The sequence below is a fragment of the Amphiura filiformis genome, chromosome 6 (genome assembly GCF_039555335.1).
Source record: "Amphiura filiformis chromosome 6, Afil_fr2py, whole genome shotgun sequence".
Taxonomy (NCBI): Eukaryota; Metazoa; Echinodermata; class Ophiuroidea; order Amphilepidida; family Amphiuridae; genus Amphiura; species Amphiura filiformis.
Genome location: NC_092633.1, coordinates 9,853,473 through 9,877,715, shown reverse-complemented (window position 1 = coordinate 9,877,715; position 24,243 = coordinate 9,853,473). Strand labels below are relative to the sequence as shown.

Sequence of the window (24,243 nt, the reverse complement as noted above, 5' to 3'; positions counted from 1 at the left end):
CGCGTCACGTGAGAGCCCATTATTCTGCAATACACTTCTAGTGCCCGTTTCTATTCATCGTTATGTATTCTTCTCCCGTGCATTATTTTCGCGAACTACCCTTCACAGCCCAAATTATATAAACCTGCACGCTAAACAATGCATTATCTAAACCCTGCACGCTAAACAATAGATTCTAGATAATACGTGCACGCTCAAATACTAGAAATACTACTTTCACATAACCATATATAGTAGAGTTAGGTGACGCTTTCGACACAGAGGTCACATAACTATATAATTGTCTGGTCTGTTCGATATATATACCATCAAAAAAGTACGAATATACATTCTGTGGTGTTAAAATTGTATAGTTACAAACGGTGTTCTATAATAGGGTACAATTACCGAATAGGGTGCAACTCGCTAGACTTGAGTCCAGTCCTCGTTTACGGAGTTTAGGGTTAGGGTTTAGGGTTGGGGTAGGGCAGTCTTGTAATAAGACTAGTAGAGTTGCACCCTATTCGGCAATCGCTCGTGCAAAGATCACCCATTATTTACGTTTTAACTGCCTCGGACACATTATTTGGGTGTAAAGGATAATGCATTACCCTTTATTTCTTAAATATTAATACATTATCTGATCATCAGCTGATAGAAAAATGAGTCAAGAAAGCCAATAATTGCATTTATATTTCCATAGGTCTCATGGTTCTTGAGTTATGGCCAAAAATATATATATCAAAAACGAGTTTTAGTGAACATTCCCTACCCCTCCCCCGAAAAAAAACAACAACATGCACATGGGCGGAAATGACACCCCTTATATCAAGCCTTGGATCTCCTTTATAGAACGCATTCCATTTACTATAGTGGGTCAACTTTGGTTCAATATTTGAGTGCAAACACCGCTAGATATGCTCTCTTCCGTCCCGCCTGAACCCCGGGCCTGAACATTTCAATATTTCGTAAAATCAAGTGCCTTGCATTGTATAAATATAATTTATTACACGTTGTTTTGGACGTATCGTTGGTTTTCTTTGAATCTAAAAAACAAGTAAATGTAAAATGTGCACGTTATCCTGTGGAACCCATTAACTATTTTGCACATGTCTCTTTTGTTTAGAAAAGAAAACTATGTTTTGAAATTGATTTATCTTATTTTATACAAAACAGGGTTCGTCTGACTTTAGGATCCAAGAAGAAGACAATATTTCTCCTAAGGAAGCTATAAACCATGATGGACATCACAAAATTGTGCATAGATGCGTTTATAAGAATATCGTTTTATAGCCAAACTTTTCCATATGAATGACGTTGCAACCTTTCGCAACGAACACGCGCGGCGGCTTTGAGACATCAACCTCTTGTTTAGCATGACCATCCCATATCCTTCTTTGTCCGATCCTGGTTCATCTTTGACCACCATCTTTCCCAAAAGATCACAGAAAAATATTGTCAAATAATGAGAGAATTAACGATTTATTGTGGAGTTTCTGGGAAACAAGTCGCTACAAACTGAATGCACCTCGGCCTTCCGCAGTCTGTCTGAGATGATCTGGGATGATCTGCTCACAGGTGAGTATAGCAAACTATTCATAAAGGATAAGCCATTTCCCTACATAAATTAAGTCTCCTGGCCTTTACCAGTGTTCGCCCATAAGTCAAACCCATAGTAGCCAGGATGGGGAATGTCAAACTGGATCACAAGTTCATGTTTCCCAGCCTTTTCTTCCTTCGTTACAAGCACTGCTGATTGACGAATCGAGTTGTTTTCTCCTGATTTCTTGAGTTTATGTGAGGTATTAATTGGTTGGTGTGACTGAATAATCAAAGTACAATGGCCATTGTCAGTGCGTATCGTCGAGGACTTTGGTTCTTGTACCTGCAGCTTTAACTTGTCAAAACCTTCCACAGGTCCCCAAGGTCTCTGATGCTCCGGAAACAAGTGCTCTTTAGAACCTGGTTCATCACATACGATCAACCACTGTCCCGCCAAACTGTTGTTGTTGACGGTTCGTGGATTACCCCAGAATCGAAAATGATACAATGCTTTTGCTATCATTCTGAAGTGGTATGTAATTACAATGTCGTCTCCATCATCAGTTATTTCAGCCATAACGCAACGTCTTTCTTGAGGAGCGGTCTTCCGTTGACCAATAGGGAATGGGAAAACTTATTGGCGTGATAATCCTTGCGTCTACACTTCAGAGACAATGTCGAAACTCCATTTTTCGTCTTGATCGTTGAAGATTTTGGTGAAACCACCACTAGTCCTAGTGAATCAAAATGAGGATTTGTGCCCCAAAGACCGTGGTTTTCAGGAAACATTTGTCCATCACATGGCGTCTTGCATTCGACCATCCATCTTCCTATGTAGTGGTTGTTCTTGGCATTATCGTGATTTCCATATAACATAAGTCTATACATACCCACACTAGGGCATCTTATCAATATGTTGACCAACGTATATCCATCTTTATCACTATTGGTACACGTTTCTGCACACAGCCATGTTTGACTGACAGTTTCCCCATTAACATTGCATAACTTTGGTAATATCTTTACACCACTTGGAAGATGTAAACGTAAGCTGGCTTCGCCGTTATTTTCCGTGGTAATTGTTGTACATACTGATACTATTTCAATGCCCAAGTCATGTATGAAGTCGCTTGGGCCCCAGAGTACGGATTTATCACTTGGGAATGTTTCCTTTGTGCTTGGTCCTGAGCAAGATATTACGAACACACCACTTTGTTTGTATTGGGTACTATCTCCATACTTGACAAAGATTTTAAACACATAACGGCCAGGTTTAGGGCATCGTATATTAAAGCGCACACGCTTCTTGTTGCAAATTTCCCCGTATGTACAGCTGCTAAGGTCCTGTTCGTTTTTATCCTCTTCATGGAAGAGTCTGGACATCATGGGACGGATTCCATTTTTGCATATGATTTCAATAGCAGCTTTCCCATTTTTAGCTTCAATCAGCGGTGTTTGAATCTTCGTATTAAACCCATTCATTTTGAATTCACAGGAAAGGCCAAGCCCACCCGATCCTAAACTGACGGGGAAAGATGAAACTTGTTGTGTACCGGTTTCAACAATCTTGAAAGATACAATCCGACTATCCAATGCCTGTATGTCTTCTTCGCTCATACCATACGGCCGTGCACATACTATTAGAAGATAATCACCACTCTTAGGTAATTTGACGTTAACTACCAGAGAATTCTCTCGGACGTAATGTATTGTGTACTTGTTCGAAATGGCAGTAAGATCTCCATATTTACCGACTTTTTTCAGACTTAAGAAGGTCTCCATGGGATACCGTAACTTAAGGGTGATTTCAACTTCGTTTCTATTGCTCTTGATTACGCCAGTCTTATGACTAATGCATTCTACACAGTTACTGAAATATCCCGGGTACTTGTGAGGTTCGTTGTTCCATTGACGACATGTCTTGTAGGGTGACTGCAGCAATTGTGGCACTGCGTCTATATTATCAGTGTTTGAGTACGGTTTCGATAAGGGTAGATGGGATGCACTAAATTCACGAGGTTCGGTGATAAACCAGCACTCTTGAAACTTGAAAGTGAAGTGTCTCTTACCGTTTACTACATCTGAAAAATAAAACAAAGTTACCACTTTAGAACTAAATAATTATACTGCTATTTTCAGACGCCGGGGGTACCGGTACTCAAGTTTGGTTTTGGTAGGGATGTGCTGCCGAGAATTTGCCATTAGATCTAACTAAAGGATTAGGATTTGACTTTGTTTCTTTCGGCAAAACAGGGATGATATTTGTTTTGATTATAAAAAAAAATCAGAGCTGTATTTTTCTGGAATTGGGAGTAGACATGATATAGGATACAAGTGGTAATACCACCGACTCCTGTCTGTGACACCCAAATTGATTATTCCGAGAACGGTGCATCATAATAGAATTTGAATTAAAGATTTAACTTCTACAAGATCGTGGACAAGATAGCATCACAACATCACCATCTGCTGATGACGCTAGCCAAGCTAGTGAAAACGCTCCAGGTGAGCGAAAAATAGTGTAGTGTTGAAGTTAAATGTTTAATTTTATCTACATGTACTACGTATGAATATCCACTCGTATATAATAGTATTCTAATAACTTACCCGGATAACCTGCAGCCCATGTTGCATCACAAAGGTACCATTTACCGTCGATGTTGATCTGATTCCAAGCATGCGAGATTGAGGTATTACCAGGAGGATTTGGTAAAGTCATCGCTGGAACATAATCTGCACCTTTGGCAAGACCATTGATAACGATACATTCAAGACCAGCCATTCTGTGAAATGGTATGAACAAGATCAATGAGTCAAGGAATGTAAGTTAAAGTTTGTTAAACCTATTTTAACTTTTAATCTGATAAATATGTGCAAAAATTATGATCAGTGATAATAATCAATCTTTTGAGAGAGTAGGTCTATTAGTATGCGAATCTTTACCACTGATTCAATAGTCTTTTTTCTCTGCAATGGCGTTTTAGTTTATAGCATATAGGCCTATACCTTAAAATCAGCTCAGCTCTTAAAAGTTAGGTAACCCGATCGATATCTAATACCCCAACGCACCTCAAACTTGATGAGAGTTGATATCAAATGGACCATCCTATTTTTCTAATTAACATATCAGTGGGAGCTGGTAGCCTAATAGATAAGGCGTCCGTCTAGAGATCGGAAGGGTCGTGGGTTCGATTCCCATGCCGGCATATTCCCTTGCTTTTTTCAAGTTGGGTTGTGTGCCGGTTGGGATTTGTATTTATTTGTTGTCATGTTTAATTGTAACACTTTGGGTTGGTAAACAGTTCATTCTTTCATATTGAAATTAGGCATTGCAAATCATCGTATTTCCAAAGAAATCATCAAAAACTGTTTAATTAGTCTCGACTGTGGTATACCGCGTTCGAGACTAATTCGACAGTTTTTGATGATATCTTCGGAAAAAAGTGCTTCACTTGTGTGGGGTGTGGGGTGTGTGTGAGGCGGGTGCGTTTATGGGTGGATGTATGATAGTCTTGGGCCAAGACTGCATTTGGCTCAATCACGGAATGATAGAAACCGGCTGTGAAGTAGATGTATGGCTGTACGAGAGTACATGCATGCCCATGGATACATACATGTACTGACCTTCTGTTAAGGAAATGAATGTTGTCTTGGGGATCTTACCATGGTGTTCCGCAGAAGGCTTTCATGACTCACCTGCAGAGATGTGTGAAGAGGTTGCTGTATCCAGCGCAAACACTGTATCCATTCTTGAGTGTACTCTCAGCGTCTGTAGCACCAAGACCACGTCCATCAAGGAAGCCGATGTCGTATTTGATGTTGTTGGTAACCCAACGGAAGATGACACGAAATGTCTCGAAGTCTGTCCGAGTGATTTGGGTGAGATATTCAACTAGTTTCTGACTATCTAACCGAAGATTTCGTGGAGCCTGTAATGAGATTATACAAAGATATCATCCCGTGTTATCATCAGTAGGGCCTATGTTTCGACAACGAGTAGGCAGACACTTTTATTAGTCATTACCAGCACCATCACTGCACAAGCACCAACACCACGTTACCACTACCAGTACCAGTATTCCCCACAAGCACCACCACATCACCACACCAAATTATCTCCATCTCAAACATCGCCACCAAACACCAACCATAAAACAACAACCGAATAACAGTTTATTTGCAGACCTGAAACTTTTCCTCTATTTAGCTGATTTCCTCTTTTTTCATTCCTGAAATTTACGCATTATTTGTTTATTTTCAGCCCAATTTGAACTTTTAGCATGATTTTGCGCTGTTTTCCTCCTAATTAAAGCATTTTCCTCTTTTTCACAATTAATGGTCAGTTTCAGGTCTGTATTTGCTCATATTGGAACTGCATACAATAACTGTTTTGATGTTGTTTACTTTTACTCTGACCTCATTGACTTGCGGTGTAAACAAACTCACCTGTAATGCATGTTGATCAATTGTCTCCATACGATCCACATCTTTCATTAACGTCTGTTTTTCAGCCCAAAACGTATCAAATAACGACCACGTTTTGTGCTCTAGTCCATCACCAGATTTCTCATCCAAATCCGCCTCCTCATTACCCTCATCTCTGTATGTTTTAGTCTCTTCTTTCTCACCATCATCTTTGTGTACCTTGGTACACTCTGGCACACCATTAACCAATACCTTCCTACCATTACCGTCACCATTGTTGTCATCTTGCTCTTCCTTCTCATTTATCGTCTTCAGATTGTCATTTTCATTCGGGTTTTCATCACGCTGATTTTCCAAGCCATTTTGACGTGAAGGTTTACCCTTATCATAGTCTTGATTGTTTGATGCTGCAGGTTGTACATGGATAACATTGACGGAGTTTGAAGAGCCACAACCCATCTCAGTCAAAAAGACAGGAAATCTGAAAATAACAGTATCAATAAGGCCGGCAAATTAAGTTGTGTAATGCAGGTTCGATATCAACGTCAAGGCCCGGCGTCAAGGGCGCATTCTTAGCTATCAAATGCCGTTTGTTCTGTTGAATGTGCTTGTTTCAATTTCGGGATATGGTAAAATCACAACTGTGCCACTTTTACTGGGGAAGAGGGCTGTACATGTAAATCAATGATAGTTGATGTTGATGCGTCTAATGCACTCTCCCTTCGGGGCTCGTGCATTTTAAGACGCATCAACAATTCAGCGCGCGTGCATTATTTTGTTATAGAAGTGCTCGGTGATTTTGTCCAATTTCTCTCCCAACAAGTAATACGCGTTCATTAACATGTGCATATTTGTTTGTCTTTAAACATGCCTTGAGTGACAAAGAGAACAGTATTTACCATGATAAAATCATTGACATGCACATGTTTTTAATTGCACAGCATAATGTGAAATATTTATTTATCTTTTAATCTGTTTTAAATGGAAAAAGAGAATTACTATACCTGTATCATGATAAAACAGTAAAAACAATTTTGTATTGTTGTGTAAATTGATGCATTCTTTTGATTTCACGAAGGAACTCTTGATAAACTTGATGCTATCATTGATTTACATGTATATCCGTCTTCCCTAGTAATAGGCATGTCCACTAAAAATTGAAGTACTTTTAAATTGATTCAGACCTAACGTATTGGCTGGGAATTGATGAAAGAAACATTTTGGCGTTTAAATAATCTTAATCGGACGTTTCATTCCAGAGATATGGCCTTTCGAGTGTCACGGTTTTATATAGGGCTGCTAGAACATTTTAAAAAGTTAAAGTCCAAAAAGGAATACTAACAGAAAGTACAACTTTAAGGTACTTTTTCTTAATGTATTTATTAACTAGCTTATCTGGAACATTATATTTGCTTATAACAACATGAAAATAAGATCATCCTGAAAATTTAATCGATTTTGTTGACATACAACAAAAAATATAAGACCTCAAAACCCATGGTTTGTTTGGTGAAACCTCAAGCATGATCATAGATGGCCGCCATGGAAAATATCTCCATAGAGGAGATGAACAATAAGTGCATTATTTCAAATGAAAAGCGGTAGTCTTAAACATTGTTCAATCTTTTAAGGTCAGCACATTTTATCTTCAAAAATTATTATATTTCATCATGGCATAAGTTTGGTAACATTAATCACTACCAATTTTGAGAAATTTGCTCCAACTCAAAGGTTATCTTTACTACATTGAGCAATACACTGTGTGTGCATGGAAGCCATGATGGATAGCATATGCCCAGCATATGAAATGGACATGGTAGTGAGAAGTGCACGGGGAAGGGCATGATTTGAGATGGGCCGCGGTAGTCTTAAACATTCTTAAATTTCTTAACGTCCTGCACATTTTGTCTTCAAAAATAGTTAAATATTATGAGTATGTAAGTTTGCTTGTCTGATTCACTCCAAATTCGGAGATAATTGCGTTTGAACACCTGATGCACGGAATGGTGTCACTTCAACCTGTTGTAGTTCTCATCTCATTAAATTTTTCATTAAAAAAGTTGATCTCTTCATGAAGGAAGGTCCTCTCTATTTACTGACCAAACAGGAAAAAGTTTGGTTAATGTTTTCTGGTGGAATCAGGAATTTCTTGAAACACCCTGATATGGGCCTACATTTGGATCAAAACAAGTATGTACGCCATTTAACAGGCCTGGGATTTCTTGTATCGATCAGTTTCTCCATAGACAATACGTGTGTGAGTACACGCACACAGTAAATGAAAAATCGTTCTAGTGTAAACTGTATTGACAGTGGGCATCCCTACTAGTAATGTGGCACGGTGATTTTACCCTTTCGTTGTTAACTAAGCATATGTCGAGATTAAAACAAGCAAATTGAACAAAACAAACAGCATTTGAGAGCTAAGACTACGCCTATGATGTTGATGTAAATGTAAGCATCATGTCATAACGGTATTTTTTAATTTCTAAAGAGGGCACTTTTCACTTGCACAATTTTTTAGACGGGCTGTACATAATAGTATATCATTATCAAGGTGGTTTTTTTTTATTTTAATGGTTTCGACAAAGTGAATCTGGTCATATCAAGACCCATTTGTGTTACGTTTCTGAACATGACAGCAACGATAGTGATACATATACTTGTAAATAGAAATATCTGATTTCAAGTGCGCTATGTACATTCCAGTTGGATGATTCTTCCAGTTATAGCAGTCATCTATAAATTCCATCGACGTACGGTTTGTTCTCTATTTCTGGTCTCGTCTGATGCAGCACTGGGTTGTAAACCCAGATTGCCTATTTCAGGCATGAGACTGCACTTTCCTTAAAAAAAACTGAAAATGCACGTGAAATTGCGCAAGAAGTACCCAAAACAGGCTGAAATTAAATAAAGTTGCGGAAATTTTGGCTAAAAAAAACTGAATTCAGTTTTAAACCTGAAAATTCTCATGCCTGCTATTTTGCCTATTGCAAGTGCAAATCACGATGTGCCCTGGAAGAGTAAGATTGGGAGGGGGAAGGGGAGGTTGAATAGTAAAAGAATAATTTTTTTATTTATAACATTCGGCCGATTAGTATAGGCCTACATGTATAAATAATTGTGAGAGAAAAGAGTTTTTTCTCGACTTTCCTCGTTCTAATCCAAATAATTAAATAATTGAATGCGATTGAGGTTTTTGTGTGTGTGTATAGAGCCAAAGCATGCGGGATGCAAATGAGTCGCATCCGTTTGTCCTTATGTCGAGAACGCAGTTTAGTCATTCTGGACAGTACATATTTTATGTAAATTACAATTATTACTATTAGTATTATAATTTTTTTTAGAGGTGAATAACACAAATGTATAAAGATAGACGAGTTGCAGACAAAAATGACATAATGTGATACATTCTTAAGAGTGCGAACAAAACAGCAGTATTCGCTACTTGCACGGTTCCGCCATATTATGCACTATGTGCGGGGAGAGCCTCGAACTGGCAGCATACATGAATGGGAATTGAACTAGTCATAACGTTCTGTGTAAGGTTACATAATTCTTCCTTTCATGTATGCTGCCAGTTCGAGGCTCTCCCATGCACATAGTGCATAATGGCGGAACCAGTGCAAGTAGCGAATTAGCCCTTCATCAGCATGACATGCATAGGCCCTAATGGTTTTACACCAGGAGTTTTACTTACCAATACCATACCATTTGAGTTCTCGGATTATTGAAATTTTCTCATGAATTACATGTAGGCATGGCCCTACTTACAAGTTTAATTCCAAGTAAGAACCAATGTCTCATGCAAGTTAACTAGTAGGCTACAGTGTACAAGCAAGTAGTTACTCCGATTCGAAATTCTATAGTCCTGTACATGTAACATGGTACCGTGCTTGCTCCATATGTAAATGTTCCAAATGTATTTTGTTATTGATTAGCTATAGGCCTAAATCAATACAAGACAAGATGTGTACTGTTGTCATGGAGATAGGGCGACGGGCTGCCGATACTATACTGCTGATATCAATCAACTCTAATCAGCTCCGTCAATTTTTATTTCAGTTATCATATCATGGTTAGGCCTATAATTCTATCGGGCTTCTGGGTTTGCTTCAATTTTATTATTTAGCCGATAAGAAATTTAAGGAACATTTCAAGACGGTTAAAATAATGAAACTCAAATAGGCCTACTAGCGCAAATTTAGAAAGGAAAAACTAAAGAAACATTTTAAGGAGTATTTCGTGATAGCATCCTCTTTTTATGATTGTCAGTAGATATCCACGAAAAAAGATTATTCCCAAAATTTCAGTTGATTCCGATTTTGCGTTTGCGAGTCATGCATGATTTTGTGTATAGCCTACACTGCTCCATTGTAACAACGTGTTGTAATTTCGTTCTGGTATACCAAAACGAAATTCAAATTTCACGATATCTTTGCTAAACGAATTAATCTGCAAGAAATTTTTTGTACATAAACATTAGCCTATGTAGTCAGAGGTTTCCAGTGATATAACTTTTTTTTATAGAAAAGTGGGGGGGGGGGGTGGTGATAGCACTGATGATGCTGTGGATCATGAAATGCCCTTTTAACTGAAGTAAAAAGGACTAGCTATATGGACAGGGAATTACTAAATATAAATTTGCAGATTCAGTAGGCTACTTCATGGATGTTTGAAAAATCAAATCAAACGAAAGAGAGAAATGAAGACGGAAGAAGAAAGTCGTGAAAATAAGATCTACAGGGTAAGATGGGGTAAGTGGGACAGTGGGGTAAGTGGGACACTTACTATACTACATCTTCATTGCAGCACTAAATCCACCAATACGATACCGAATGGCGTCTTACCCCATCCATTGCAAATAAGTATATAATTTCACTGCTCAATATTGGAATTTATTTGGTATTATTTGGTATTTGAGCTGCTGGAGATACTTGAGTCCAACACTATACCTCGATGTGGCGGCCAACTTCGAGGAATTATACTTATTTATTATACCAAATATTTGAAAATCTTTGCTGAGAGTTATGGACAAATTGAGAGATAATATATGTCACTACCATAAAAGGATGCTTTTACAAGCCCGATAGCAGAAGATCATGATGAAATAATATAATAGGAATTCCACTTCAGTGTCAAGCACTGCTTTCCAAGCAGGCCCTCATACAATTATAAATAATGTTAAGTACATAAATTGATAAACGGTAAATACACATGATAAATCAAAAGCATAATATTGGTTACATATGGCAAAGATTATTCAAAATACAAACTTAAGTTAAGATGTCCTTATAAAAGTACAATTTATAAGGGAATAGAAATACACGTTATTTAGCAGAAATATTTGTTTGCACTTTAAATTGATACAAAGACATATTATATAATTCTTTGCGGATTTGAGGTGCAATTCCATTCCAAGTATTAACAGCTCTGACATGGAATGTACGCTGGCCTGAATTTGAGTTACATTTTGGTACAACCAAAGTGTTTGATGTATGATTTCTGGTAATATGCATATGACTATCATGAACAAATTCAAATTGGGATGATAGATAAGATGGCCCTATATTTCTTAAACACTTTAGGGGGTACTACACCCATTGATTTTTTTTGCATTTTGTGAAGAAATTACAAAAAAAAATTGGACAAAGTGGTATGCAAAATGAAGGGGCAAATCTTCTCGTTTTATTGGTGGCATCGGTATCAACGTAGCTTGCATGCTTTTGAAGATAGAAGCCAAAAGGAGGTACATCACTGATGATTTAAATTCACTTCATTTTGGAAAGCTTACTATCAACGGATTTCGTTAAAATTTTGGATATGTGTTGCTAACACGTTAGGGAAATAAAGTTGATATGTAAAATGGGAATAAGTGGTTCCTGATTTCTTTTATGACTTCATGAACTTGGTGCTCCACAACTATCAAAAAAGGAACTGGTTAAAATGCTTCTATTTTCAATGTTGAGCTATATTTTGTATTTTTAACTTGCGACATTATTTCACTGAAACTTAATTAAGCCACAGGTAACAGGTTACCACAACCATACTACAGCAATGTTGAAAAAAATTGTATTTCTTGTCACCTATACCACCATATTGGGTAGTTTTCCGTAAGCTTAACTTTTGTGATTTTGGTAACTATTTTATATGTATTTGTGAAATCCATCTCAACTAGGCATTCAAAATTGTACTCACCATTTACATCCCAAGGTATATTAGTATATCCACCTTGCACTTCTCGATATATATCCAGTTAAAGACAGAATATCAAAATTATTCCTCATTATGATATCACAAACTCTCACATGTGTATTCAAAATTGATGCTTAAATTTGACCTGAACCAATTGACCTATAACCTGACATATGGTTACCTAATAGCCTTTTCTTCTCCTAACAACACATTATAGTATTATTGACTAATGACTATGCATCTATTGTGTAAGTGTTTATATATTTTGCATGCACCACTAGATTTTCTATAGAGAGTATAACAAAGGATTTAATGTATTCTATTCATGTACCCTACTTGAACATGTTGAATAGAATAAATCATGGTTTGTTATGAAACACGCATCTGAGTAACTAGGATACAGTAAACAAAATATATATAGGGCTAAAATGACTTACTACAATTGTTTAAAAGCACGTTTTCTTCTTTTTTCATATATTTTTTTTATTTCACATGATCCGTGCATATATCGCCTAGCTATAAATGAAAAAATATTTATTTAGACCAATCAAACCAATATATGGGTGTAGTACGCCCTTAAAAACTAAAACGAGAAGTTGATTTTGCCTCTATCATTTAGTTTTATCCACTTTAGTGCACTCATTAAGTTACTTATTGGTGTTCTAATATCTGCAGATAAAATTGTCCTGGCTAGCTGATTTTGTAACACTTGCAGCCTTGTTTGAAATTCACTAGAAAAATTACTCCATACAGAACTTCCATAATCAAATTGAGGCATAACATGTGCATTTGATAACATAACAATGGTATGACATTATGCACATTAATCCATTCTAGCATTAATTCTAGGCCTACGATGCAAGATTCTGGCCATACTACAATAAAAGGTACTTGACAAAAAACACTTATCCGATTAGGATCTATTTAGCATGGTGTCCCACTTACCCCATCATGGGGTAGGTGGGACAGTGGTTCTTGAAATCAATTTTTGATACAAAAAATAAAAAATTTGATACAAAAAAGTTAAAAATTGTATATAATGCCGCCAACAAGCTCAAAAAATAATTTAATACTGAACACGCCTATTCAATTTGAATGACTTGATTATTGATTTTGTGGCTGAAAATCGCAAATCGTGTTGTTGGGTGTTTTGGGGGGTGGCACTTAAAACCAAGAAAAAATCTGCCTCATGTATTCAGATGAAATTAATAAAAATGATAGTATAGTATTACTATTTTATGGTATAATTATGTTAATAATGTCCAAATGCTCCAATATAAAAATACATTGCTGTAAAATATGTTCTTTTAATGTACGGTATATCATAAATATATGTGCCAAATTACCCCTGCCACAGAATGTGTCCCACTTACCCCAAAATGCCTAATGTTGATTTGCAAAATAAAACAAAGAAAAGTGTTTATCTAGCAGTAATCAACCATTAAACAATCCATTCTAGCATTAATTCTAGGCCTACGATGCAAGATTCTGGCCATACTACAATAAAAGGTACTTGACAAAAAACACTTTTAAAACATGATTGTTTTAACTTCAGTGGCGTATCGGGGGGGTGGATAGGGCAAAATAAAATGTAAATTTTGCCGCCCCTTGCAGCAACAGCCCGAAAAGGTTGACCCAATTTTTTCGAGCCAGGATGGCTCTCTCAAAAAAAAAAAAAGGGGGGTAGGAGCAAAAATAAATTCACCATTTTTAAAAAGTAAAACTGTAAAGGTGTTACCACCCCCCCCCCCTTATTACCCACCGCACTCTCGAGCTGTTGCCCTGTTGACGGCCAAAAAGTATGGTTTTATTAGTTTTACATAATTTTTCGCCCTTTTCCCTTCATAATTCTTCTTGCCGCCCATTCAGTCCCGCCCTTTTATCTTTAATTATTCTTCTTACCGCCCCTTTATCTTCCGCCGCCCCTTCTTTTTTGCTTTTCCGGGGGGGCTCGCGCCCCAAAAGCCACCCACTCCCCAAACAAATACGCACGTGAACTTTTCAGTGCTTTATAGTGGAAAACTAGCTCTGGTGGAAAACGGAAAATCACGGAAATCGTCCAATTTGTAACACAGATTTTAAATTTTGTAACATGGAGAAATCGTGGCTTTATAGCTATTTGTTGTATTCATAATTCTGTTGATTTTGCGTAGTGGACAAAACATAGGGGCTAATACTTTCAATGTTTCTATCATATTCCTTCGTTTCCCTAATACGGTATTCACTTATTGATAAAAACAAGCAAGTTCTCCACCATTTGAAGCTAAATTGATTTTCAAGGCAGCGGGCTGATGACGTGAGTAAATGAAGAGGACACTAGTATTATGTTAACGAGTAGTACATAACACATGAGCCCTAGAAGCCCTAGAGCTCTTTTCATGTTCATTCATGTATCATAATGCTCGACCTTCATCACGATAAATTGGGAATGGACAACAATAGGTTAGCTCCCGGACCATTGAAATTGTTTATTTGCATAATAAATACAATATTGATGTGTCACGCTCAACTAAGCTCTTACGGTAACATTTATCTAAAATATTTTTTATTTTTTAGTCCAAATATTTCTCATCATGTTGATATACATATGAATTGTAATATCACAATTTACTAATATATAATAAAGAAGTGGCCTGATTTTATCCACATGAGTAAAAACCATTAAATTTGTAATACTTGATTTAGAGTTTTTTCTGATAACAAAAGCAGTAGGCCTATACGATCTGTGCATTGAGAGTGTTGACAGCCCGGGGGGGTTCTTCCTGGTTGAAGGGATACGGGGATGTGCCACGGTTTTGGGGTACCTTTTCAGCGATTTTGGTATATCGATGGGTGGGTTTTCAGTGGAGACCAATGCGCCCAATTGGGCGCATTTTGGCAAAAGTGCCCTTAAAGCGCCCAATTATGGCAAATTTGGGTGCTTTTTGGGTGTTTTTCTTGACAATTGGTATACTGATGGGTAGCAAAACAGCAAAAAGTAGGTATAGAGAAAGTCAGCATCCGAAAGTCTGCGTGGCACACCCCCGTACAAAAAATTTCGAAGAACCCCCCCCGGGTTGACAGTCCATTTTCTGCTGGGACACTTCATTTCATAACATCACAGTTTTTTCAAGGTCAAATCTGTCTCGTTCGATCGAAGGAACTCACCGCTTACAGTTGGTTTATGCGGAATATCAATTTCAAACGACTTATTTTCTAAAAAATAAGTCGTTGTCCTCACAATATTAACTTGCCAATGATATGATGTTGTCCGAGTAATATATGATTAATAACATGATTAATATACCGGTGTTCAAATTGTTGTAACTTTGTAACCAAAGGTCGTAAAAATGAAAATGATTATTTGCTCTTCTTCTTGCATGATAAGCCTATCGCATACACACTCATAGAAATTGTTCGTTGGCATTACTCAGTAAGTTGCTGTAAGTCGTTGCGTCAACTTTCCGAGTAATGCCAACGCGTACAATTTTGAGTAACGCTGACTCGATATCATTATGTTGGTCGCACTCATTTGCACTTACTTTATTGAGTTTTTACAACTCAGAAAATGAAACTATGTTAGCATACTTTTCTAGAGGTGTGCTATAGTATACAAAATTTTGCACTGATTACAAAAATAAATATTTGAATACTGCTAATTGTGCAGAAATTGATCCAATTACGTGAATTAAGTAACAAAGTACCAAATTGGAATAACTCAAAACAATAAGTACCAGTAACTTAATATGAACGAGTTACATCAACTTACATGTTGAGTTACAATAACTCAACTAATTGGTTCTTTGAACCTTGTTTATTTTTCTAAGTTCCCTGAACTTGAATTCAGAAGTTGGCATTACTTAAAAAGTTGACGCAACGACTTACATCAACTTTTTAAGTAATGCCAACAAAGTTGATTAGTTGACGGAACTTTTGAGCTTTTTCAGCATTTTTTAAGTTCGGATAACTAAAATGAATTTTGTTTTGGCAACTTTTACACTATTTTTGTGTTGTCCAAACTTACTCCTTTTGAATTGCGCCAACAAGGCATTCTCTCCCCCCAGCTGTTTAACATCTTGCTGGAACTGGTCCTACGCCTAGCTATTGAAGATGTCGGCATTGGAATTACAATTCAAGGACAGCTCATCAACAACCTGAGATTTGCCGATGATATTGTTTTACTGGCCGACTCTGAAATTAACCTCCAAACTCTAGTCGACAAAGTACACAATGAAAGCATGAGGTTTGGTCTGACCATAAACATCGCTAAAACCGAAGTCCAGGTGATTGGTAGAGAAACAGCAAAAGCCACCATATCCATTGGAAATTCCACCCTTGAGCAGGTGGAATCATTCATCTATCTAGGTGGAGTGATCACTGAAAAGGCAAGCAGCGAGAAGGACATCAAAAGGAGAATTGGCTTGGCCATGGGCATCATGCAAAAACTCAACCCCATCTGGAAATCCAAAGAAATATCCACCATAACAAAATTGGAATTGTACAAAGTACTGGTGCTTTCTATAGCAACCTATGCCTCTGAAGCCTGGACAATCAAAAACGTGATGAGCAGCGACTTCTGGTATTTGAAATGGCTTGTCTCAGAAAAATCCTGGGTGTTACTAGAAGGGACAGGATTAGGAACACCTCAATCAGAGACACCCTTGATTACCAGTGCACTGTAATGAACAAGATCCGTGCAAAACAGCTGTCCTACTATGGCCATGTGAAAAGAATGCTCCATCCAGATATCCAAAATCATATTAGAAGGACGAATCCCAGGAAACGACCTAAAGGAAGACCCCAATGCGCTGGATGGACAACATCAAAGCAAACTGCAGTGCAGTGGGAATCCAATCTGTCAGTCAACATTAATAGGTAAATTTTCACGGGAAAATTTTCTGGACACGTGACCAATGCGTATCAATGTGAGTGTAACCTCGAGCCTGATCTCTGACCCCCGGCGGTGACCTCGCTATTCAAGTCTTAGTAATTTTGAATTGGAATAGTATTTTTGACCGCAATTTTGATAGGAATTTGTGCATTGCAAATTTATTGAATATTATGTTATCTTAATTTTTTCACAATATCATCAAAACGTAATTTCAAAAATATCTAACAAAAAAAAAAAATATTTATCTACGGAAACTCTTACCATAACATTTTTAACTTGCGACAAGTAACTTATTTTGCCTCAAAGGAAGAATTCTTCCTATTCAAATACATTGGAAGAACACCTGCTGTGCTCGGGGTCACATTCCATAATGCTAATATGTCTGCGCCCATGGGTGTCACGTGTCCAGAAAATTTTCCCGTGAAAATGTTGTTTGCCAACCGACCGGCTTCTACTGACAGAGCTGAGTGGCGAAGCATAGTGGCTAGGCAGCTATCTCCAGGACCTACCTGTGTCATGGGAGGAAAGCTTTAAGTGAAAGTAAGTGAAGTGAACAAGGCGAACAAGTCATTTCTATGAGTGCATGTTTTGTTTTATGATATTAATTTCATGATTAATGATTAAATTAAATGAATAACAAGTAGACCTAAAATGGCAGTGATACTATTGTTAATACTTCATAATCTTGTTGCCAATAAAATGGGTTTTTGTTAACTTGCTGCTTTACGTTGTCAACGGGTTTTTTTTCTTGTGGAATTAATCTAGGAGAGGTACCCTTGATCTTTTTTACAATGAATGTGAGTTGTAGAATGGATATTTTAAACAGTTCTCTCAACAAAATAGTGACTTACTTTTAATATTCCATCACCACATCCGTGGGACTATGATCAGAACTATGATGACAGGGGCGGTAAAGCTAAGATATCATTACGGGTGTGACGGGATTCGAAATATTAAATATTATAAAGTAGTATCCTTTAATTTTGCTATCCAAATCACGTAGCGCGCCTTTTTAAAGGCGAATTTTCGTTTTGCATTACGTCATTATCAATCAATCAATTAACTGGTAATAAGCCTCGCTGATTGGCTGCTTACCATGCGGTCTCGCCGGAGTGGAAATTTCCCCACTCCGGTGATGATCGTTTTAGGTAATTATATTTCTCTTGTTCTTTCGTTATTCTTTCATTATTTTTATTATTATAAATGATACTAGGAATTAGATCATTCCAACTCAACTTAGATTATTATGTATAGAACACGTAGAGGTGATTTGGGAGTCGTGAAATTAATTTTAGAATGTATTTTAAGCGATTTTCTGTGAGCAGTTCGAGTGATGCTTCGTTGTTTTATTTTCCGTGTGCGTGTATACGGAAAGCATAGCATCTCTGCACATTTCTTGTCGGTTTGGCCACAAATTCACCCCCAAAATCATGCTTTATCGTGTTCGTATTTCAAAATCATATGTTTTAAACAATATAGTATTCCTTGCTGCTCGTGTTGGTATATAACAGAATTCTCTAGGTAAAGCGGAAAGAGAGAAATGGCTGATTTAGTTCGTCTATCTTATATTATTTTGTAATTAAATTTATTTGGGTTCCATTATTGCTAGATGGCGTACGTGCAGATTGGTGCATAGTCACGTCATCGAGGTCAAAGGTATACGTACCGCACAGCGCATTGCTAAGTAGCGCATATACATGTACATGCGCTAATTGCGTTACTCGGGTTTTCCCCGAATATTATTTTGGATCTTGGATTTAATTAATTATTTGAGATGGCGAGTTGCGTCTAATATTAATAGGGGTTATTATATTTTCGCGTTGTATTATTTTCGTTTGGAAAATAATACTCTCACTCTCTTTCTCACTTTTCACAATTTTTATGTGTTTATTTACATTGTCTGACTTTTGATATTATTCATGATTATTAATATGCAAACATTGTAGCCTCAGCTAAAAGCATTGGTTAATAACGAAATTATATTTTGTCAAATTATAGAGGCTTTAACATTTGGATCAGAGTATTTATGTGAAACTCACGCAAGTCACACCCAGATACTATTTTAGATTAATTAGGTCTTTATTATGAAACATGTCATGTACAGGGCCTATGATCTTATTTTGGCCTATAAATTGTGTGAAGTATATTTAAATATTCATGTATTTTTATTTTTATAATATGTGGATGTTAAGTGCTCACGGAAAGTTATTGGTAAGATGATATGGTATACTTTTATCATTGTTATGTGTGATTTCAACAGACATTGTGTTGTGGTTACGTGCACGTGTATGTTTGCTTTTCAGTGCGGGAGAGAGAGAGGAGCACGGAGCAAGGAGCACGGATCCATAAAAGAGGAGGAAGTCCAAGGGGCCCCTGCAGTAGCGTGGCGCAGCCCAGGACACATCATCGGGGAATGTAGAGAGGAGGTCTGGGGGCCTAATTACTGCGGGGAGTAATATTTGGCGAGTTAATGGTAGCAGAGAGGAGGTCTGGGGGCCTAATTACTGCGGGGAGTAATATTTGGCGAGTTAATGGTAGCAGAGAGGAGGTCTGAGTGATAATGCATAGAGATATATACGTCATGTATCGTAAAGATACATACATATGTCATCTTTTATGTATTGTTGAAAATCTGGTCTGCACCTAGAGGGGAGCCTCTATGTGCAAATTTTCAATTGCGTTCAAAAACTTAGCTGTATTTTTCAAAATATTAATATGTGCCAATGCATACTAGTATGTCATTTGCATGTATTATACCTATTGGCATGCGCCGCGTGGGGCCATGCTGCCCAATTTTTCGTATGCCAATAGGTAGTTGTGTTTTATATCACATTTGTCAAACTTTGTGATGATACTTTGCCACTACATGCTTGCATGTCGTACGCAAGTGTCGTCGAGATTAGCATGGCGCTTCGCGGGGCTACTATGCCCAAATTTTCATTTTGTACTAGATAACTGAGATTTTTGTAGGCCTTACATGTTATATAATTATATTAACACATTTTTCTTATTCCACTCCGGTGATGATCGTTTTAGATTCTGGCGTGGTGTATCTTAGCATGTAATTTGGCCCGGGTTTACCAATCAGACTTTTGCCGTTGTGTAGCGTGTTATTGGTGGTACGGCAACTTGTGTTTACTGTTACCTGCTGCCCGGTTACTGTGACGCGTGAAACAGCCTGCTGGCCAGATTGAAAGCTAGTGTTGATTAATATGTGAGATGTTACTACTTTGTGGAGATAAAGTATATTTTGAGAAACCGTAGTATGTTAAATAGATGAGACAAGTGCCATGAATAAATCAATGATACATTGTTGAAGTAAAACGAGATATCACTGCAGTTTTCTTTGAGGTCCATCACAGACTCCTCCAGTGCATAGCTGGATTCTAGCTCCGGCAAGCCCACCTATAAAACCACTAAGTACCTAGCCGCTCGGTCCCGTCACACGGGTTTTTTTTGTGTGTGTTTGGTGGATTTACTTTCTTTGTATTAATGTAAACAAGCTAGAAAGTCATCAGGTTACGAAGTAGTCCATGAAACGAACAAAACGAAAAATTGATGTTTGAAATCATGTTATTCTTGATTTATGACAATAAATTACTTAATAAAACTTTATCAGTCGTTTATTTTTAAAACTTGCTGGTCACAGGAATAAAATTCAAACATGAACACCACATACCCAATCTTCACAATACCAGCGAGACCCATACAAGTCACTTTGCAACTGGTATGCGCGCAAATGTAGGCCTACTTAATGTAACCACAGATCCTGGATTTCCAGAATCTGTGATGTAACCTGCAACGGACATGATAATTGACATCCCCAAATCAAAATAAACGTACCTTTATGTGAAATATTTCTTGCAAAGTCGGATCACCTTACTTTCGGCATGCCGTCTTCATGGTCTGGGGCGGCAACATTTCCCATATACGTCGGTATTTGGATTATGACACTTGTCATCTGGTCGTAAGAGCACTTGTCCTCTCCAAGATCGATTATGGTAACGGGCTGCTTCTTGGTTGTTGTAAAGCAGACAATCGAAGACTACAACGCATCCAGAATGGGCTACGAAGCTTATATGTAAAGCCCTCAACAGTTGCACTGGCTTCCTGTTGAAGAGCGCATCACTGTCAAAGTTTTAGTTACTGTGTGTGAAATGCCTCACCAAGTGTGTTCCTGAGTACCTGTCTGATTGTGTTTCCCTGTGCTGCCCTGCGCTTGATGGCATGGCATGCGTTCTACCGCTGATGCCACCCTTAAACTGAGCACAATACAACCAAAACCCTTATGTCAGCTGAACGCATGACCTTCTCCTATATTGCGCCTCGCACCTGGAATAGACTGCCAATTGGTATCAGGGAATCACAATCAATGGGTATTTTCGAGAAGGTTCTAAAGTCACATTATTTCCTCCAGTTAGGACCTATGTAGCTTTTCTTTCACAGGCAGGGTAATTTTTTCCTCATTATTCTTTTGCTTTTTTTTGAGCGCTTCTAAATGTAGCAGCGCTATAGAAATATTTAAATGTATGTAGGGGTGCGTGGGGTGTGTAGGGGTGAATGGACGTATGTAAAATGCTGCAAAAAGACAGGTCGCGTTATCCAAATAGTGTCACAACTACGTCACCCATTGTCGCAAAAACGAATATTTCGAGACGTCTTGAAAATGTTTGCCTTTCAGTGATCCCCGGTCGCAATCGTAGGAAATATCATATGTATATTTACGAAGTTATATATATATACCTTAACTTTGTATCATTTATACCCACAGAACAATGGGTGGTGTTGCTTCTTGACTCTGTCAATGTCAACGGAGAGACTCAGTCAAAAGCGCTAAACAACAAAACTGTCATCTTCAACTGAGGATAACACTGACCTGTCAAACACAAACGACTATGAGGAACCGGTGGGCGAAATGGAATTTGAGATGAACACCATCTACGACCCAGTGGCGTGCGCAAAGGTGGGGGGGCAGGGGGGGCCACAGCCACCCCCACCTTTGTTGGTCATTCGGGGGGAAATCAGTCATTTCCCCCGAAATGACTGATTTCGCCCGCACCTTACACTCCTAATCAGACTCCATTCGGGGGAACCGAACAACCTGCCCCCCACTTTCAATGTGCTGCGCACGCCACTGCTGATTTCGCCCTCTTCCGACCCATTGGCGTGCGCAAAGGTGGGGGGCAGGGGGGCCACGGCCACCCCCCACTTTTGTTGGTCATTCGGGGGAAATCAGTCATTTCCCCCGAAATGACTGATTTCGCCCGCACCTATACACTCCTAATCAGACTCCATTCGAGGGAACCGAACAACCTGCCCCCCCCACACACACACACTTTCAATGTGCTGCGCACGCCACTGCTACGACTGAGATGATGCCCAGATGGAAGTGATTATGAATTCACGATTCGAGCTTGTGTGAATCGCTCGACGAAGTCTTTGAAGGGAGCCTCGGTTTGCAAGCTGATAGTTATAGGAATTGGCGCAGGTTCACATGGATTGACTGATGCTCTACTACGGGGCCTCCCAAACGTTTTCCCGTTACCCAAATTTCATAAGGAAAACATGATGCGACCCACAAATGCTATCACTTACCGAAAGCTATCAGCGGGGTACCGGGCATAATTTCCAAGTTCCAGAATGACACTACCGGGTCGATTTGCTCGACGTCCACAGAAAATTGCAGTTTTAATGCTCAAATGGGCCAAAATGGGGTAATCAATACGATGATACCCTACACTTTTGCACCACGGTGAAGTTGTTTTTTTAATTTCTTTCCGGCAAGTCCTGCGACCCCTTTTGAAAGAGGCCGCCATCCCCAAAAGGGGCCGCAGGACTTGGGAACCGCTACAGTCTACTATCAATAGGATTATCACAGGACACGGGTTTTAGTTTTTGACAGGTGCTTTATTCCTTGAAATGTTCTCACGATTGAGAGTTTTGACATACATTGTAATAATCGTTAATAATGTGTATAACATGATAAGTAGGATATTCTATTTTAACGCGGGTGTCGACTGCAGCGACAAGTTTCTAATTATTTTTGAAAATTCAAAAAATTCAGAATTGCACATTTTCATGACCATATTTGAAATCTGGATGAAAAATGCATTAAAACGAGTACAAACAGGCCTAGTATTGGTTTAGTGATTCTTAACAAAGCTGTTGATATTGATATTTTTAGAAAATATCTCAAAACTTGAAAACTGGTCCCGCCTATTACGAGCTGATCGGAGTATAGAGAGGTTGAAGATTCCCAAACGCCGTGATTATAGGCCCCGCTAACTATTCAAAATCACTCTCCTGTGGCGGAGCAAGGTCGAAGTTATTTAACCGTATTGAAGATTTTACACGTAAGAAATGAACGTGCGGACAACGTAGAAAATACACATAATTTGTCCGTCGCATAGTCTAGGATATTGAACATACGAAGGAAAGTCTAATTATTAATATGGTCTATTTTGTTTGTAAGACATTACTATATAATAAGGCAACAGTGGGGTGTGAAAATTTGACTTCATTCATATGTGCAGTTCATTCATGCATATTGTATATTGAAATGCATGTGAGGTCGGCCGTATAAAAAAGAGACTGCGATTTTCATCTTTGATACAAACTGCCATGTGTAACGCAAGGAGGACGTTGAAATTCATAATCTGTACTGCGTCACGCGGTTCATGTAACGGAAAAGTATCATAAAATAAGGTCATGATATGTGATGTGATCAAGCAAAATCAGTCGGAAGTCGGAAATATTGAATTTGAGATATAGCCAAACAAAGGAAGTATTTCCTTTTGTTTCCTATTGTTTTGGAAACCTCTTTTAACTGCTCATAATATTTGAACTAGTTGTCCTAATTCAATGGAGTTTCCTGCAAAATATAACTTTGCAAATGCTGTTTACAATTACGACTTGAGACTGATTTTGCTTGATAACACCACATATATGCATTTAGTGGTCCTTAATCTAACGAAATATTTGGGGGGTTTTGCAACCATAATATTCGGGAAGCACTGACAAACAATTAATTTTAAGCGGCTTGTTAGTCCCGTTTTAAAATCAAAATCAGGCTGAATTAAAGGTGTTATATAGAGACCGCTAAATATCTTATTTGTCGCCCTCTTTTGACCAGCAAACGTTGGTCTCGGTCCCAGCCGGCTTGTGCTCCTTCGTGACGAAGGAGCATAAATACAGATTGGAACCAAGACTAGCGTTATGTACGCACGTAACAT

General features: G+C 38.2%; 1 protein-coding gene across 2 annotated transcripts; it reads right to left on the bottom strand.

The window, feature by feature from the left end:
- Positions 1-932: 932 nt before the first annotated feature.
- LOC140154942 (kyphoscoliosis peptidase-like) lies at positions 933-9,702 on the bottom strand. Of its 2 annotated transcripts, none has more exons than XM_072177603.1 (5): positions 9,653-9,702; positions 5,968-6,427; positions 5,218-5,450; positions 4,129-4,304; positions 933-3,602 (listed from the first exon to the last, which is right to left on the bottom strand). In XM_072177603.1, exons 2-5 carry the CDS (start codon positions 6,403-6,405, stop codon positions 2,086-2,088), a joined length of 2,364 nt encoding a protein of 787 aa, XP_072033704.1. In that variant the 5' UTR covers positions 6,406-6,427; positions 9,653-9,702; the 3' UTR covers positions 933-2,085. The 2 variants fall into 2 exon arrangements, with proteins under 2 accessions (XP_072033704.1, XP_072033705.1); XM_072177604.1 differs by having other exon boundaries at positions 9,658-9,702.
- Positions 9,703-24,243: the final 14,541 nt, after the last annotated feature.